Raw genomic sequence first — 16,659 nt, 5'->3', positions numbered from 1 at the left:
TGAGAAAAGTACGCAGAAAAATTTTCACGTGAAATAATTTATTTTTAGGATTAAAAGAATCCTAGTTTTAACCATATATATTTTTTGTATTTTAAAACTCCTTAGTTATAGCTTTCTTTCTATATATTTTTCTTTTACCATATATTTTAAAATTCCTTAATTATAAATATTGAAGATAATTATTTAATAATTTAAGAAAATAAGTAAAAAGGTTATTTTACCTATTACAGAGATTTTAATGAAGGGCAAAAAGTTCAAATCACTTTTTTAAGGGTGTTCACACTTTTAATATATAGATTATAGATATAGATATAGATTATAGATTAGTTTAGGATATGCGTGTTTCATGTGAATTTTAACTAAGACATTACTCTTAATATAATGTAAAATAAAATTTTACATTGGGTTAGATAGAAATCTTAACTAATCACACTGAAGTTAATATATAGAAAATATTCATAATATAATGGATAACATTATTAGATATTTAGAAGTAAAAAGATAGTAGAGAGCTCCAAAGCACTAATTGAAAACACCGCGAAAATCATTCATCCCTATATCAACGAAGGAAACACACTTTATGAATATTTTTACATGGTCTTTCCATGTAAAACCCAAATTCAAGTACTATGCTTGAAATATTATAGAAATAATAATTTAATTAAAATAGTAAAAGATGATTTTGTTTATTGTAGAATAACATAGGTTTAAAAAGACAACCACTAATACAATAACGAACGACTAAATATATGAAATTCTAAACATATAATCAGCATCAAAAGAAAACGTCTAACATAAAATGGTCTCAACCAAAGAAGACCTCTCCACCACAAGCCTCAGAAGTTTATTTAAACATTGCACAAAATTTGTTGGAATTATTTGTATCTCTCATGACCTTAAGCTTTAGTGATGAGGTAATAAAAAAAATAATATGATAATCGAGATATCAAATCAATATAATCAAACCTAACCTTTCATCTGGCATCTGTATCAAACAAAACAAGACATCAAAAATAAATCAAATCATAGTATCAGTCAATACAAAGAATAATACAAAGCATATAAAACAATTGCATAGAAGAAAAATACTAAACATTTTTTAAAATCTAAAAAATTCCTAGTAATGTTTTGTGTTATAATAACAAAACCAAAAAGTGTCGTAAGACCTAATGGAGTTGAAAGTGCACAAAATTAATTATTTCAAAATTTAATAACAAAAAAAAACTCCTAAAATGATCAAAAAATTAGAGCAAAACTACAATAATTCAAATATTAGAACAAAACGATTAAATTGAATATGGTTTTCAAACGATGCTAAATTAAATAAGCAAAATTTTATGTGATTCCCAAAGTTTATTTCCAGCAGTTAGGTAAATATTGCTTAGTAGGATTATTTCTCTATGCAAATTACAACATAAACATAAGTTTTGACATAGTATGGTTAATTATCTAGACTATAGACCGTCAAACTGTGAACTTACCTTATGAGGAATATAGCGTTAGAATCTCTAGTTGAACGATGCAATACAAATTCTTGCCTAATTTGTTGAATTTAAATAAAAAAATTACTCATGAACGCAATTTAGCATTATCTCACAATTATAAACAAAAGAAATAAAACAGAGATATACAGATGGAGAAACAGAAAACTTATCTAAATAATACTGAGTTCTTGTACAGTTTTGTAAAGCCTATCAAGAGCTGTTTCTTGTGCTACTGAAGTTACCTCCAACATTCATGTGAGCTAACATCGAGTTCCGAACATTATACTAAATAAGATATTTGTTTAAATAATAAAGATGAATATAATAATTAAATTCAACAACTTTTGAATATATAAAGATGGAAAAATTATTTAATTAAATCTAACTTTTATCTAAAAAAATTCTCAAAGTCGATCGACGTTCATCTACCACATGTAAAATACAACAAAATAATACGACGATTGAGACATCAAATCATACAATTAAATCTAATCTTTACATAAAATTTTCTCAAAGCCGACCGACATTCATCTACCACCGATAAACTACAATAATACCATATGTAAACTACAACAAATAATACGATAATAGAGATATTAAAGTAATACATCTAAACCTAAATTTTAAATTAAAAAAATTCTCTAAGCAGAGTAATCAAAACAATACTACGTTGAGCAAGGGAAGCGTATTTCACAAAAACCACGTGATCTTTTAATTGAATCTCTTCCTTACCTTAAAATAATTTAACTAAATATGCTTAACATTGTAACTTAACACATATATTCACATTCATATGAAATATTTATTATCCTACATGAGGAAAGAAATTAATTTAAAAGAAAACATACGTAAGGGGAGATATTAATTTATCGATTATTAAGTTGTAATTTCTTGTTGGCAGACGATTGAGGCAATGAACCAATTATATAGTTGTCAAAGTCAAATGGATCTAATCGGCTTTTTTTTTTTATGTTTCTTTTTTGATCTAGAATTTGAAAGGAAATAAAATTGTTCTCAAATATTATGTTAAAAAATAAATTCCATTGTGTAATTCTAGACTTGAACACAAAAGGAAAATACTGATATAATGTTTTCCTCTTTTCTATTACCATAGATTTTGAGACTCCTTTTTTAAATATACAAGGAGAAAAAAAACTTACCAACATTAATTATTCATATATTTATTAAATAATAATTAAAAAAAGATGAAAAAACGATTTTATCTATTACCGAATATTTTAATAAACAACGAAAAATTCGATTCACTTTTCTAAGAGTTTTCACGTTTTTAATACATTATAGATTATAGATTATAGGTATAGATATAGATATAGGGCCCGTTTGGCCATGGAATTTTTTTTCTTTTTTCCGGAAAATTTTTTCGGAGTTGAAAATTATGGTTTTGGCCATGAAAATTTGGAAAATAATTCCAGAAGATTTTTCGGAAAGGGAAACAGGTTTTTGTTGTTTTCACAATTTTCCAACTCCAATTCCAACTTTTATTATTATTACATATAACCTCAATCTTTTAAATTTTTACATAAAACTCTTCTTATAACATTATTTTTTCAATATTACGTATATAAAAGTTTTAAAGAATAAGATAATTATAATTTCAAACTTAATGTTATCCTAATTAATATATATCTCTTTTTCTCCCTCATCATTATTTTTCTCCCTTATTTAATTTTCTTCCTTATTTAAGACATTATTTTACTGGTAATTTATATTTATACCCATAAATATATAAAGTATTCTATTTATACCCATAAATATAAAGTATTATATTTATACCCATAAATACATAAACTATTATATTTATAATAGAAATATACAAAGTATGTTATATATAAAGTTTATACCATGTATATATCATATACACGCATATCAATAAACAAAGTATTAAGAAACATACTAAGCATATTTATAATATAAATATACAAAGTATGTTATATATGAAGTTTATACCATGTATATACCATATACATACATATATAAAAATACAAAATAAAGAAACATACTAAGCATATTTGTAATATAAATATATAAAGTATGTTATATATGAAGTTTATACCATGTACATACCATATACACACATATATAAAAATACAAAATATAAAGAAATATACTAAGCATATTTATATATTTATGATATATGATATAATATATCATAAATATACAAAACAGTAAAATCTTTCATGTATAAGAAAATTAAAGAAATAAATTAGCTGCATCCTAAAATTTAATAACAACTCATCATTTTCTATTTTTTTAGGAACGGAAAATGAAGAAAATAAATTAAATAAATTTCTAAGAAAATAAATTTGTTTGAAAGATAATATTTGTTATCTAAAAAATAGGAAGCAGTGATCTGTTAATATAATATTCATATTTAAAATTTTCAAATATGAGAAAATAGCTATTAATATAAATATTATATATGTCATAATTGAAATTTATTAAATATGACTACGTATATATAATTATTTTTATAATAATGGCTAATTGTGTTTTTTTTTTATTAGTAGGTAAATTTTAGTTGAGTAATTTTGATAATTTGTAAAAGTTAAGGCATAAAATCATATTAAATTGTTTTTTTCAAAAAATAAGAAAATAAATTCAGAAAAAACACGACTAAACACAAATTCAACTCCAAAAATTTTAATTTTTATAATCAGATGACTATATAGATTATTGAGTATATAAATACTCAAAAAAAAAAAAAAATATAAATACAACATCAAAAGCCAAGAGTCCGTAAACTTTAGCTACTACCAACATAAAAAAGGCAAAAAAAAATTGTGCCAACTAGTTATAATTTCCAAAAATCTTTCTTCTTCCAAAGTATTAATCTCTCTCTCTCTCTCTCAAAGTGGTTGAATTTTTCCACAATAATTCTTCAAATTCACAATTATCATAAATTCATAATCCATCATTTTTGCTCTAAAATTTCAATTTCACTATTTGAATTTTTGTCAGTTTGAAACTCACAGAAGTTCAGCACCAAACACATAAAAGAAATAGAGAAAAAAAAAATAGCGAAGAAAAAGGAAGAAAGAGTGTAAACCAAGAAGACCCCTTTTTTGTTGTTTACAATTTTAGGACCTATGGTTAGTTGAGCTACAATTCAAGCTTAGATCTTGTAAGTTATTTGGTTAATTTTGCTGTATTTTCCATTTGGGTATTTAGTAAATTTGTGGAATTTCAATTTAAATGTGGAAAAAGATCAGTATTTTACTTGCTATAATTGGCTTTTTGAGATTGTATGTCTGTTTTAAACTGTTTTTTTATTTGGGGTTTGTAGTTATTTGGTTAATTTGCTGTATTTTACATTTGGGTATTTAGGGAATTTGTGGAATTTCAAATTTAATGTGAAAAAAATCAGTTCTTTGTTGCTATAATTGGCTTTTTGAGATTGTATGAAAGTTTTAAACTGTTTTTTCACTTGGGGTTTGTAGTTGTTTGGTTAAATTTGCTGTATTTTACATTTGGGTATTTAGGAAATTTGTGGAATTTCAAATTAAATGTGAAAAAAATCAGTTCTTTGTTTCTATAATTGGTTTTTGAGATTGTATCCATGTTTTGAACTGTTTTTTTTTACCTTGTGTTTTTGTAGTTGTTTGGTTAATTTTGCTGTATTTTCCATTTGGGCATCTTGGAAATTTGTGGAATTCCAGCTTAGAAGTGAAAAAGATCAGTTTTTTTACTTGTTACAGCTGACTTGTTTTGAGATTGTATCCATGTTTTAAACTGTTTTGTTACTTGGGTTTTTACTTGGTACTCATGGAGCATTCTATTTTGGTCAATTTCGGTGTTCTCCATTTGGCTATCTTGGAAAGTGTGACATTTCAAATTAGAAGTGAAAAAGATCAGTTCTTTATTGCTATAATTGGCTTTCTTGAGATTGTATCCATGTTTTAAACTGTGTTGTTACTTGGGTTTTCAGTAATGGAGCATTCTAAGTTATTCTCCACTTGGGCATCCAGTATTGTGGAATTTCAAAATATAGGTGAAAAAGATTAGTTCCTTGTTTCTACAACTTGATGTCTTCGAGATTTTATCCATGTTTTAAAGTGTAGCGTTTCTTGGGTTTTTAGTCATGGAGTATCCTAAGTTATTTGGTTAATTTCTGTATTCTCCATTTGGGTCTTTAGGAAATTTGTGGAACCTCAAAATAGAGGTAAAAAAGATCAGTTCTTTATTGCTACGACTGTTTTTGAGATTTTATCCATGTTTTAAACTGTTTCGTTACTTGGGTTTTAGTCATAGAGCATTATTCTAAGTTAAAAGTGAAGAAGATCAATTTCTGTATTCTCCGTTTGGGTATTTAGGAAATTTGTGGAATTTCAAATTAAAAGTGAAGAAGATCAATTCCTGTATTCTTCGTTTGGGTATTTAGGAAATTTGTGGAATTTCAAATTAAAGTGAAAAAGATCAGTTCTTTGTTGCTACAATTGGCTTTCTTGAGATTCTATCCATGTTTTGAACTGTTTTACTTGGGTCTTTTAGTCATGGGGCGTTCAAAGTTATTTGGTAGTTTCTATATTTTCCATTTGGGTCTCTAGGATACAACAACAACAACAACATACCCAGTATATTCCCACCAAGTGGTCTGGGGAAGTTAAGTGTAAGCAGTCCATACCACTACCTCAGTGTGAGATAGAGAGAGGCTGTTTCTTATAGACCTCCGGCTCAAGATAAAATAGTTTCTAGGATATTTGTGGAGTTACAAATTAGAAGTGAAAAAGATCAATTCTTTGTTTCTACAATTGGCTTTTTTGCTGTCACTGTTTTAAACTGTTTCGTTAATTGGGTTGTTTGGTCATGGAGCATTTTAGGTTATTTGGTTAATTTTGGTTTTCTCTATTAGGGCTCTGTAGGAAATGTGTGGAATTTGAACTAAAAAATGAAAAGAAAAGGATTAGGTCTACTTGCTACAACAGGGTTATGATAATCCTTAAGTTCTGTCTCCTTTTTAGATGCTTTGTTGCTTGGAATTTTAGTATGGAGCATTGTAATTAGTTTTTTTTCTCTTTTCTTGTTTGAGATTAATCTTGCTTTGTTTTTAGGTTCATGTTGAATTGCCAAAAATGCGTATTTATGACGTATACTTTTAGGTTTGAGAGCGCATTGATAATTGAATAAGTGAAGGCACTGCTATAATCTATTGATTAAAATATAATGAGGACACTATTGCTTAATGTTAGCTAGATCGTGGTGAAGGATGTTTAGGATGATCCTGTTTTTGAATTTGTTTTGTTTCATTTGTGGGATTGTTGGCAGGTTGTGTGAGAGTAGATTGTAATGATGTCAAGACCAATGCTGCTTGTTTTTTTGTTGATAGTCCTGATAATCACATCTCAGTTTGAATGGAAGCAGCAGCTGGTGAATGATGTCGAACCGAGCCCTAGTATATCTCAGAAGCAGCAACAGATTTCAAAGAGAGAGGAAGCTGTTAAAGAGAAGGTAAATAAGTGATCATGTTTTCGTTGCATATTGTATGTATTGTGAATGAATTGCTTAGGGTTTTTTTGCTTATGGTTAATTGGGGTTTGCTACCTGTGACCTCAGAATATGGGTATTGAAATAAGTCATTGTATCTTGCCGATGCATATTTTGCATCATTAAATCTGCACCTGATATTTCTCTGACAGATTCCTAGTGAAAAATGGACGTAATAGACATTGGATATTTATGTGTTACATCAAATATTGTAGTTTCATGTTAAGGTCTTAAGGCACTCGATGACCTCTTGCATCTTGATTTTTTATCGTTCTGCTGTTTCTTCTCTATGTTGATTTTGAAGTCCTTTGCACTTTGATACTTTGTTTCAAGATTCTGCATTAATTATGAATAAGAATTTTAGAGGTGTTCTGTAGCTTACTGAGGTTTTAAACTGGCTGGCAAAAAATCATAGTAACGAGAGGAGATATGGAGCATATATCGCTAGAGTTAGTAATGAGATTTAGGAATCGACCGGTCGAAGATAATATCTCTGACCCTAAAGGATCATTTGGTTTGTGTAAGACCAAATTATGAATTGAATTGTACTTACGATTTGATACCTTCACATATTGCTGTCCAGCCAGTCACTTCCTTATTATTCTTTCCTTTTGTTGCACATACTATAGCCTTCCGTTGGATCCTTCTCATCTCCAAGAATGGAATGTACCAAGTTATCTAATATGAGAGTGAGAAATAAAAACCAGCTTCCAACTTATCTCTTACCAATTTGAAATGCATCAAGCACCTCAAATTCGATGAAATTCTTGGAAAGACTCAACCCTAACACAGTCACTTTGTTTTGGCCTTTTTGTTGCATTGCATGGTTTGCTTTACACTTAAAGCTTTTCGCCATCTCTCTTTGAATGAAGTATGCCTCAGTTTTTCTGGATATGTCATCGCGTGGAACTTGTATAAATAGACCTTTTTTAACCATATAATATCTATGTTATGAAGGCTAGGTATCTGTAAACTGCTCTATTTTTGTAACCGTTGCATCTTCTTGATGCCAGCTATATATAACATCTTACGTCATAAAAAAAACATTATCTCTCAACTGTTCATTACTTATAGAGTTAGTTGATAGTTCCATGAAGTCCCAAATCCTTCATGTTGGATATAAGTAGTTCATTTACCTTTGGGCTTTATCAAAGGAGCATTAGTTTCTAATCTTATGAAGCTTTAGCCAGTGGATTGGCCAATAAATGAATAAATACACAAGTACTGAGGTTACAATTTTTTTGGGACTTGAAAGTGCATAATTAAAGGATGATTGTAAGGAAAAAAACAAGGAAAGACCTGAAACTAGAATAGGGCTGGTGCGTGATTCCTTTGATGTCATGTATTGCGTCAATTGTTTATAGTCTTGCAAATTCCTTTCCAGTTTCATAGCCCCCCTTTCGTGTATCTTTTCTAAACCTCCTCTCAACGTAGAAATGTCTTAACAGTCTTTGGAGGAGAGCTAGGTGATGTTTAGAGGGTGCCATGCCTTTCTAAGTTTACTCAGGTTGTAGTAGGATATTTCTCACTATATACCTCATGCATTAAATCTTAGAGGGTATATTTTGCTATAATTTCCCCTGTGGAAACAATATGAGGCTCGATGTTTATTGTCCTTGCATAAAATGCGCTTTCAGCAGTCCTTTAGGCATTGTGCACAGCAAATCGCATCTCCTTAGGGTTGGTTCCTAGTTCCTACAACTGAGATCCTTGAATCAATGTTTTAAAGGCAAAAGATGCAAGGCAATTCGTTCCCCTTGCTGTGAGTGAGGCCTATGCCTCGATGCATGAGGTGTATGCCTTCAAGACATTCTATTAATGTGGAAGAATATTTGTTAGAAATAGAGAAAGAACTTGGAAATAGTAAACATATAAGAAATACATACATTTGTCGCCTTCATTTTACTTGTCGAATCTCTGTATTGTGTATTTCTTCTTTACTTCTTTTGCATTGTCACTTCGTTATCTTGCTACATTGCAATAGCAAAATAGAAACAATAGAAAAAGACAGCAAGAGAAACAGTAACAGTGTAGCACCAACTGCCAACCAGGTTTATTGATTGAGGATTTGAGGGTAAAAGAGGGAGAGGACAACGAATGTTGTAGCGTGCTTTGGCCTTATAATACGACAAAAATTATCCCTTATCAATCAGAACCTTTAAGGGGGGAAAAGAAATGAATTTTTTTTTTCCTGAAAATTCCAGACGAAATCTGTTATGTGGGCAAGGATAAAAAGAAATGACTATATTAAGCTCAAGTTTCATCTGAAAGGCACGGAGTAGCTAATGCCTGTTAATAGAAGGCTAAAAGTGAAAGCCTAATCCTGTGAAGCATGGGGCAAACTGTGTCCTAGCCACAATGGATGCCTTGGAGCTCACTTCAGCTTTACCTTTCAACAGACCAACGTATAGCATTGACCAACTATGTTAAATGTCATGGATGGACTATCTACTGTACGGTTTTCTTCTCGAGTCCAACAATTTTTTTTCTAAAAATACTCGCCTTCTTAGGGGCTTTCGAACTCCAGACAGTTCTATATTCTTTTTGTTGATAATTATGATGTTCAAGCAGCATACACACACCTCAACTATTTTGTCGAGTGCATAGGGCATCCCACTAGAACAATTACTGTGAAACTTTGTCCACAAGGTTTAGGTAGATGAGATGAAATCACCTAGCATATTTTGTCTCTACTGGAATTTGATTCTTGGTTTCCCATGGTTTTCATTTCACCCACTTTGATTTCCAGACAATTCTACAAGGAAGATCTTTTGTTTTTTTAATCGTTATTTCCTATAAAGCAACGTACTCGGAAGGATTTAATACGAAGATGCATTGTATGTTTAGCATTTTCAATTTTGTATTTTAACCATCGTGCTTAGCCATAATGTCGTAGGGCCTTCAATGAAGCTGATGAAATTATCTGATTCTTGACTAGGAGTTGCCTTCTAGAACTTGTCCCCGGAAGAACTTTATAGATCTAGGAAATAAGAAGAATTTTCCTAAATGAGAGAACAGCTGCTGAATTGAAAATAAGGTCCTTCTCTATACTAGCAATCTATGTTGCTCGGACTATTCAAAAATGTTGACGGGTTCTTGTCGGATCCTCCAAAAATAGTGTATTTCTGAAGGATCCGACACGCCTATGGCAACATTTTTGGAGAGTCTGAGCAACTTAGCCAGCAATCCCGTAAAACTTAACATAATACACGGGCCAAGCTGAAATAATCAAAATGGCTCATACACTACAGTGTTAAACCCGAAAAAACTGCAGTTTACTCTATTATATAATTTCAAGGTGCTCATCATTTCCTCTGCTTATATCTTTGAAACTACTGACAGACTTTCAGAAGTAGACACCGGTAACAAAATAAATAAACAAAATGAAATTGATAAAAAATAAAACCTTCTATATGTAGATTTGGGGTATAATTTTTTTTATCCTAGGGAAGAAATATGAAACATAATTTTACATAAACCGCATAAATCCACCCTTAGTATAAGTTTTCTCTTTCTTGTCCACTACTAAACCAACTGTTAGATATGTATCAAAGTGTCCTCTCATTATTATGAGGTTCCACCATGACCAGGTGACATAATAAAAGCAATAAAGGAAGAAACATATTTAATTTGTATTCTTACTTATTTTTCCAGCAATGTATTAATGCTATTATCTTAAAAATTGAACATAATGAAATTAGTAATGTTATCCTTTTTTGAGAAGGTAGTAATGTTATCCTCAAATGAATTGAATTGTGGAAATTGTATGTATACAAGCTAATTCGAACTATCCAAAAATGTCGCCGCATCCATGTCAGATCATCCAAAAGTACACTACTTTTGAAGGATACAATATGCACCCCTTGACATTTTTAACGAGTTCGAGCAACATAGTTTACAAGAGACCAATTAGACGGGGAAAAAGTTGGGGAGATTGTCGATACAAGTTATAAAATAAATTAAAATAGTAACAGGACAGGAATCATTGTAGAACCATGACTTATGTATAATATACTAGAGATAAAACGAATTGATGATAGAAGTATCTCAGTAAGATTAGTGTGGGGAAAGGAGACATTTACATCATAAGTGCCAACCCCATAAACAAGATTAGAATAGACGAGGAAACCAAAATTAAATTTTGGGGAGATAAGAGTATGTTGGTCCAATGTATTCGGAGTAACCAATTAATCTTTATCTATAATGTATTAAAAGTGTGAAGGGTTTTAGAAATGTCGTTTTGAACTTTTTGCCCTTCATTAAAAGTCATTGCTTTAGACAAAATCGTCTTTTCACTATTTTTCCTAATATTTAAGAGTTAAAAATTAATTAAATATACTACTACACCAACAACATACCCAGTGTATATCCACATAGTGGGGTGGGGGTAGGGTATACGCAGACCATACCACTACCTTAGGTGAAGTAGAGAGGTTTCTGATAGACCCCCGGCGGAGAACCGATAGTAGTATAACAAACACAAAACATAAATGCATATAAACCAGTACAGTATACACTATAAACTAACACCGTTTAAAAATTAATTAAATATATTTATGGTAAACCCTTTTCTTATTAAAAGTCACCATAATTAATGACAACTAATAATTTTTTCATTAATTTAAGAATTCTAAATCAACTAAACTTGATTTTAAGAAGATTTGAAAAATCTAAAAAATAAACATTAAAGCGTTAGAATAAGAAAAATTTAAGAAGTACCAAATTTGTAAATGTTTTAAGTGCGTAATAAGAATGTGATAAATGATTTTGCAAAGATTTGACTTTAAAAACAAGAAAAGTTTTAAATATAGGAAAAAATAATGTACCACAAATATGGTTCAAATTGATGTGTCTCTCTGAGCCTCTAGCAGCAAGGGAAAGAGATACTGCATGACAAATGCAAAAGTGATGATCCATCAATCACTTGGAACTTCTGATGGTAAAATATATATGTGCTTACACAAAAATATAAGTTTGTGTATAAGTTTATGTTTACATTATTATATTAAAGTGTGAAGGATCTTTGAAAAGTAATTTACACTTCATTAAAAATCTATGCGATAGACAAAATCATTTAATTTTAAATAATCAAACGTTACACGTGCGATTATATTAGTTAGACCTAAATGAACGTGAGATATAGTGACAGTTTCGACCAAGTACATAAAGATATGGTTATGGTACAAACATTGAAAATGGGAAAGCTTCTCTGGAGTTCATGTTGGTTTATGATTTAGTTGTCTTAAAAAATATTTTTTTAAAAAAGGGAGCCACACTTCATCACATTTAAGGAGTGGAAGTAACCATACTTCATTCTTACCATACAAGGTGAAGGAGTTACATGTCAAGACTTTAAGGTTATACCAGGAGAAACATTTACCACCCAACATAATTTGTAGTTCTGGATGTGAAGCTAAGGATAGAGTGTAAAAGAAGAGTTGCGTGCAACTAAGCCGGTGGTGGGGACTAAATGATATTGAACCAAATAACTTCTAAAGACAAGCTATTGCTGGAGACAGCATGACACTTCAAAGTGGACATGGATATGGTATTGGCAACTTAGATCACTATAGTAGCAGGTGAAGTTCTTGGCTTGTCTAGAAAAGGTTGGGACCTTGATCACAAGAATCGTGGCGGTGGAAAGAAGAGGTGTAGAGAGCTACTAAAGCTAAAGGAGGGTGATATAAAAAGATACCGAAAGTCTAATTTGGAGATTCTTTGGAAGAGTATACGAGAGTAAAGAGTTAAGAGGAAAGCTAAGAGGGGTGCTAGTAATGCTTAAGATAAAGCACTAGATGGCTATTACAAAAGACACTAGGGTAAAGACTTGAGTTAAGTTGATTATATTAAAGATTATTTTCACCAACGCTTACAGGAGATTGGACTAAAGAGAGATGTTCTGTTGATCATTTCCTGAACTTATTCACGAGAACGAATTTATATTTCACGTTTGGTGAAATTTTACAAATCTCTATGCATCCATACAAAATAGCAACCTTAGCTATATTCGTTGATCCTGGCAGAGTATCATGAATGAAGGCCTAAGGATACCACATAAAATATGAGGGTAAGACGAACTTGTAGTTGAGATCTTACCCATATAAATATTTGGAATTGTCTTGAAAAGGTTAGGAATCAATTTAGTCAGTGTTATATTAGAGTAGGTACATGTGAGACTTGGGGTGTGTTTGGTATGAAGGAAGATATTCTCCATGGAAAATGTTTTCTTGGAAAGCAAGTTGATTTCTTTCTTACGTTCTAGTCATTGGTTAGTAAGCAAAAAAATATTATCTCACTAGCAAAAAACTATAAGAGTGGGAGGGGGTGGGGTGTGGGCCTCGTGGGTGTCAGGGGTGAGATGGTCAAGGGGTAGGGATTGGGGTCGTTGGGTGGGTTAGAGGATACAATAAACATAGAATATCACTTATACAACTTGTTTTCCCTACTTCCATTGAGGAAGTCATTTTCCTCTTTTGTAAGGAACTTGTTTTCCTAAAAAGAATATTTTCCAAAAATTTCGTCCAACCATACATGAAAAATAAGAAACATTTCCGGAAAATGTTTTCCTCCGTACCAAACGCACCCTAACTATATCAATTTTGCCAGCATTAGACAAATGAAGTTGATGTCAAACTAAACAGGACTGGGTGCTTAAATGCACAGACAGGTTAAAGAATGTCATTCAAGATCTACATATCCCTATAGGTGCTCTTTGTATGATGGGGAAAAGTAAGTGAAAAGCATATCTACTGAAAGGTAATTATAAGAACCACCTAAATATAACAATTGAACAGTAAGTTGTGTTGCACTAAAGATACCTATTTTTCCTAATGACAGTGGTGTTTGGATTAGCTTGCTCACATCTCGACTAATCTCCCTGGGTATCCGCATAGTTACCAGATGGGAATAAGTCACCTAGTATTTTTGTCTCCGATGTATTTGAACCCGAGATCTTATCGTTCTCCTGTATTTATTGACTACTAGGCTATACCTTGGGTTCAAAGATACATGTTTGTTTTGGCGCAAAAAAGTTTGATTTCCTTGGTAGTTGGAATTCATAATGCCATTATTTTAATTTTAACTGGTTTTCATTTGACATATTTCATTCTTATAGATGTTGTTGTGATTGTGTTAGTTTTACTATTTTTAAGATCTAAAAGTATTAGTTTAGAATATATTTGAAAATCAAAGAAATAGCATAAGGTGTTGCACTAATCTATATACTCCTGCTGTTTAATTTGTTTGTCTTACTTGCCGTTTTAGTCTCTTTGAAAAAGAATGTCTCTTTCCTTTTTGGCAACTTTTTAATTCTAAATTTCCACGTGGCATGTTTAGACCACAAGATTAAAAAATATTTTGGTCATTCTACTTATTAAAGTCTTCTTTACTTCATTAACGTATGTGTCAAATCAAAACCAGACAAAGAAATTGAAACGGAGGGAGTAAATGTTAACCTGAAAATAGAATAAATGACACATGAATATGATGTTAGTTATGTCAGGCAAAATTATCGTTGTATAAATATTTGGTGGTTGTGGCCATAACTCCTCCCAATATTTTCTCCAGTTGAAGGGACTGTTCACTTGAGAATGACTTGAGCAACGAAAGCAATAAAGATTCTGTAGTAGCAGTTTTGGCAGATAAGTACTAAAAGAATCTGTAGTAATTGTAGGACAGCAAAGATAGATAGTTGTGACTGAACAAGTGGGACTGCCACCAACTTATTGTATGCAGCAAGTTGGCGCTGATGTAGGCCAGAGTTTCGCTGGCAGCTCAACTTACATTTTTAATGATGGTTCAATTGGTAAAAGCTTGAGGGACTTGCGTCTTATGTCACGAGTTCGAGCTCTGGGCCAAGCTAATTAAGTCTTACATGGAGAAAAGTAGAGGCTTGGATGCATCATCCTGGTTTCAAAGGCTCTAGTCGGCCCAAAGAGTTGCTTCTGGATGGATATCTCGGTTTTATGTGTCTTGTTTCACCTTCGCCTATATTATTATTTCAAAATCTAAAGCTGAACGTTTTTTTAACTCCTTCCCTGCACGCAATCCTACTAACCACCAGTTGACTCTTCGCTGTTACTGATGTGACAGACAAGAACACACCCAGTGAAATTCCACAAGTGGGGTCTGGGAAGGGCAGATTGTACTCTGTCTGTCTGCCTATCTCATGGAGTTAGAGAGTGAACCCTCCTAGTTTATTGTTGCTCGGACTCCTCAAAAATGTCAACACATGCATGTCAGATTCTCCAAAAAGTAGTGCATTTAGGAGAATCTGACACAGGTGCAGTAACAATTTTATAGAGTTCGAGCAACATAGCTCCTAGTCCCACTTTGACTTGTTGAAAGCGGTCGTTCAAAAATTTTATACTGAAATCTTCATTTTACTATTTTGGTTGCTGAGGGCACTAGTTTTATGTAGCAAGTTTCTTTTATCCTTGCGATACGCTCATACTCAAATCCGAACTCCCTCGCCTTTCTCTGACCATTGTTAAAACCTTTGCAGATTATATTATCACAGGAGAAGAACATCCAGAGGCTTAACGAGCTCGTGCGGAGTCTTAGAGAACAATTGCTTCAATGCAGAAGTAGCAATGAAACAATAAACAGCAGTCTTAGCTCATTAGCTGACATTGCTGAATTTGAAAAACAGCAAATTCTTGAGGATTAAACAGTGGCATACATCAATAAGTTTTGTCATTGTCACACCACTAAAAATTCTCTGTGCTATTTGTAACTAACCTTTTTTTCTGCTTATTTTGTGTGTTCTATGATTCTTCTAAGTCTGCTGCTGAAATCTTGCAATTTATGTAAGTTTCATTATACTAATTCATATGACTATACTAGTTGTGTGAAAAAAAGTAAAGAAGGAACTTTCATTTTTGCTGAAATCTGAATTGTCTTCATACAATTCTGGTCAGTGGCGGAGCTACCCTTGTTTAACATGTGTCGATCGATACCTCTTTGTTCGAAAATTATACTGTAGAGATCAACAACATACTCTCGGTGTATTACCACAAAGTAGGGTCTGGAGAGGATAAAATTGTACATAGTTCATATCACTACCTCATATGAGGTAGAGAGGTTGTTTCCGGTAGTCACCGTAAAGATAAATCAAACTTCTTTTTTTCCGGTCTATATATTGTGCTAGGAACCCTTGATAGGAGGGTGTGGAAGTTGAGGATTAAGGTAAAAGGTTAGCAGTATCTTATTATCTTCTTGTTTATATTTGTTGCTGTTGCCTCTCTTTTCATTGTTTGCGTAGTCGAGGGTCTATCGGAAATAACCTCTCTGCCTTGTCAAAGATAGGGATAAGGTTCACGTGCACACTATCCTTCCCATACTCTACTTGCAGGAACACACCGAGTTCGCTATGGTTATACTGTATGATGGATCCCTTTAAAAGGTGTAACTTACATTTCGACTCTTGATAAAAATTCTGGTTTTGTTACTGCTTCTCTTGTTCGCATGAAGGTTATTCTTAAAATTACTTTTACTAATTTTTTTTTTTTTTTAAAAGTTAAAAGTATAAATGCCAGAATGATTATTATGTTTCAACATAAATGTATTTGAAAAAGTTTCATGCTATAGGAATTACACATTTATAACATGTACAAGTATAGTCATGCAATTTTTAATTTTATTTTTCTTGTTTGGCAAAAGAAAAAAAAAATGT

The 16,659-nt window shown here is 31.6% G+C and overlaps 1 protein-coding gene across 3 annotated transcripts; it reads left to right on the top strand.

Moving 5' to 3' along the window:
* The first annotated feature begins 4,196 nt into the window (after positions 1–4,196).
* LOC107847974 lies at positions 4,197–15,874 on the top strand. 3 transcript variants are annotated; one of them, XM_016692601.2, is made up of 4 exons: positions 4,277–4,626; positions 5,431–5,493; positions 6,768–6,950; positions 15,490–15,874. In XM_016692601.2, exons 3-4 carry the CDS (start codon positions 6,789–6,791, stop codon positions 15,652–15,654), a joined length of 327 nt encoding a protein of 108 aa, XP_016548087.1. In that variant the 5' UTR covers positions 4,277–4,626; positions 5,431–5,493; positions 6,768–6,788; the 3' UTR covers positions 15,655–15,874. The 3 variants fall into 3 exon arrangements, with proteins under 3 accessions (XP_016548086.1, XP_016548087.1, XP_047255798.1); XM_016692600.2 differs by lacking the exon at positions 5,431–5,493 and having other exon boundaries at positions 4,197–4,626; XM_047399842.1 differs by lacking the exon at positions 5,431–5,493 and having other exon boundaries at positions 4,280–4,594.
* Positions 15,875–16,659: the final 785 nt, after the last annotated feature.

The sequence above is a fragment of the Capsicum annuum genome, chromosome 11 (assembly GCF_002878395.1).
Source record: "Capsicum annuum cultivar UCD-10X-F1 chromosome 11, UCD10Xv1.1, whole genome shotgun sequence".
Lineage (NCBI taxonomy): Eukaryota > Viridiplantae > Streptophyta > Magnoliopsida > Solanales > Solanaceae > Capsicum > Capsicum annuum.
Note: the sequence above shows the minus strand (reverse complement) of the source record. Positions and strands in the feature narration are given on the sequence as shown.

Bases quoted from the DNA above. Each gene is read 5' to 3' on its own strand.
- LOC107847974 (XM_016692600.2), top strand. From the start codon at position 6,789: ATGATGTCAAGACCAATGCTGCTTGTTTTTTTGTTGATAGTCCTGATA. The intron at 6,951-15,489 runs GTAAATAAGTGA...AAACCTTTGCAG, and splicing joins AGGAAGCTGTTAAAGAGAAG to ATTATATTATCACAGGAGAA.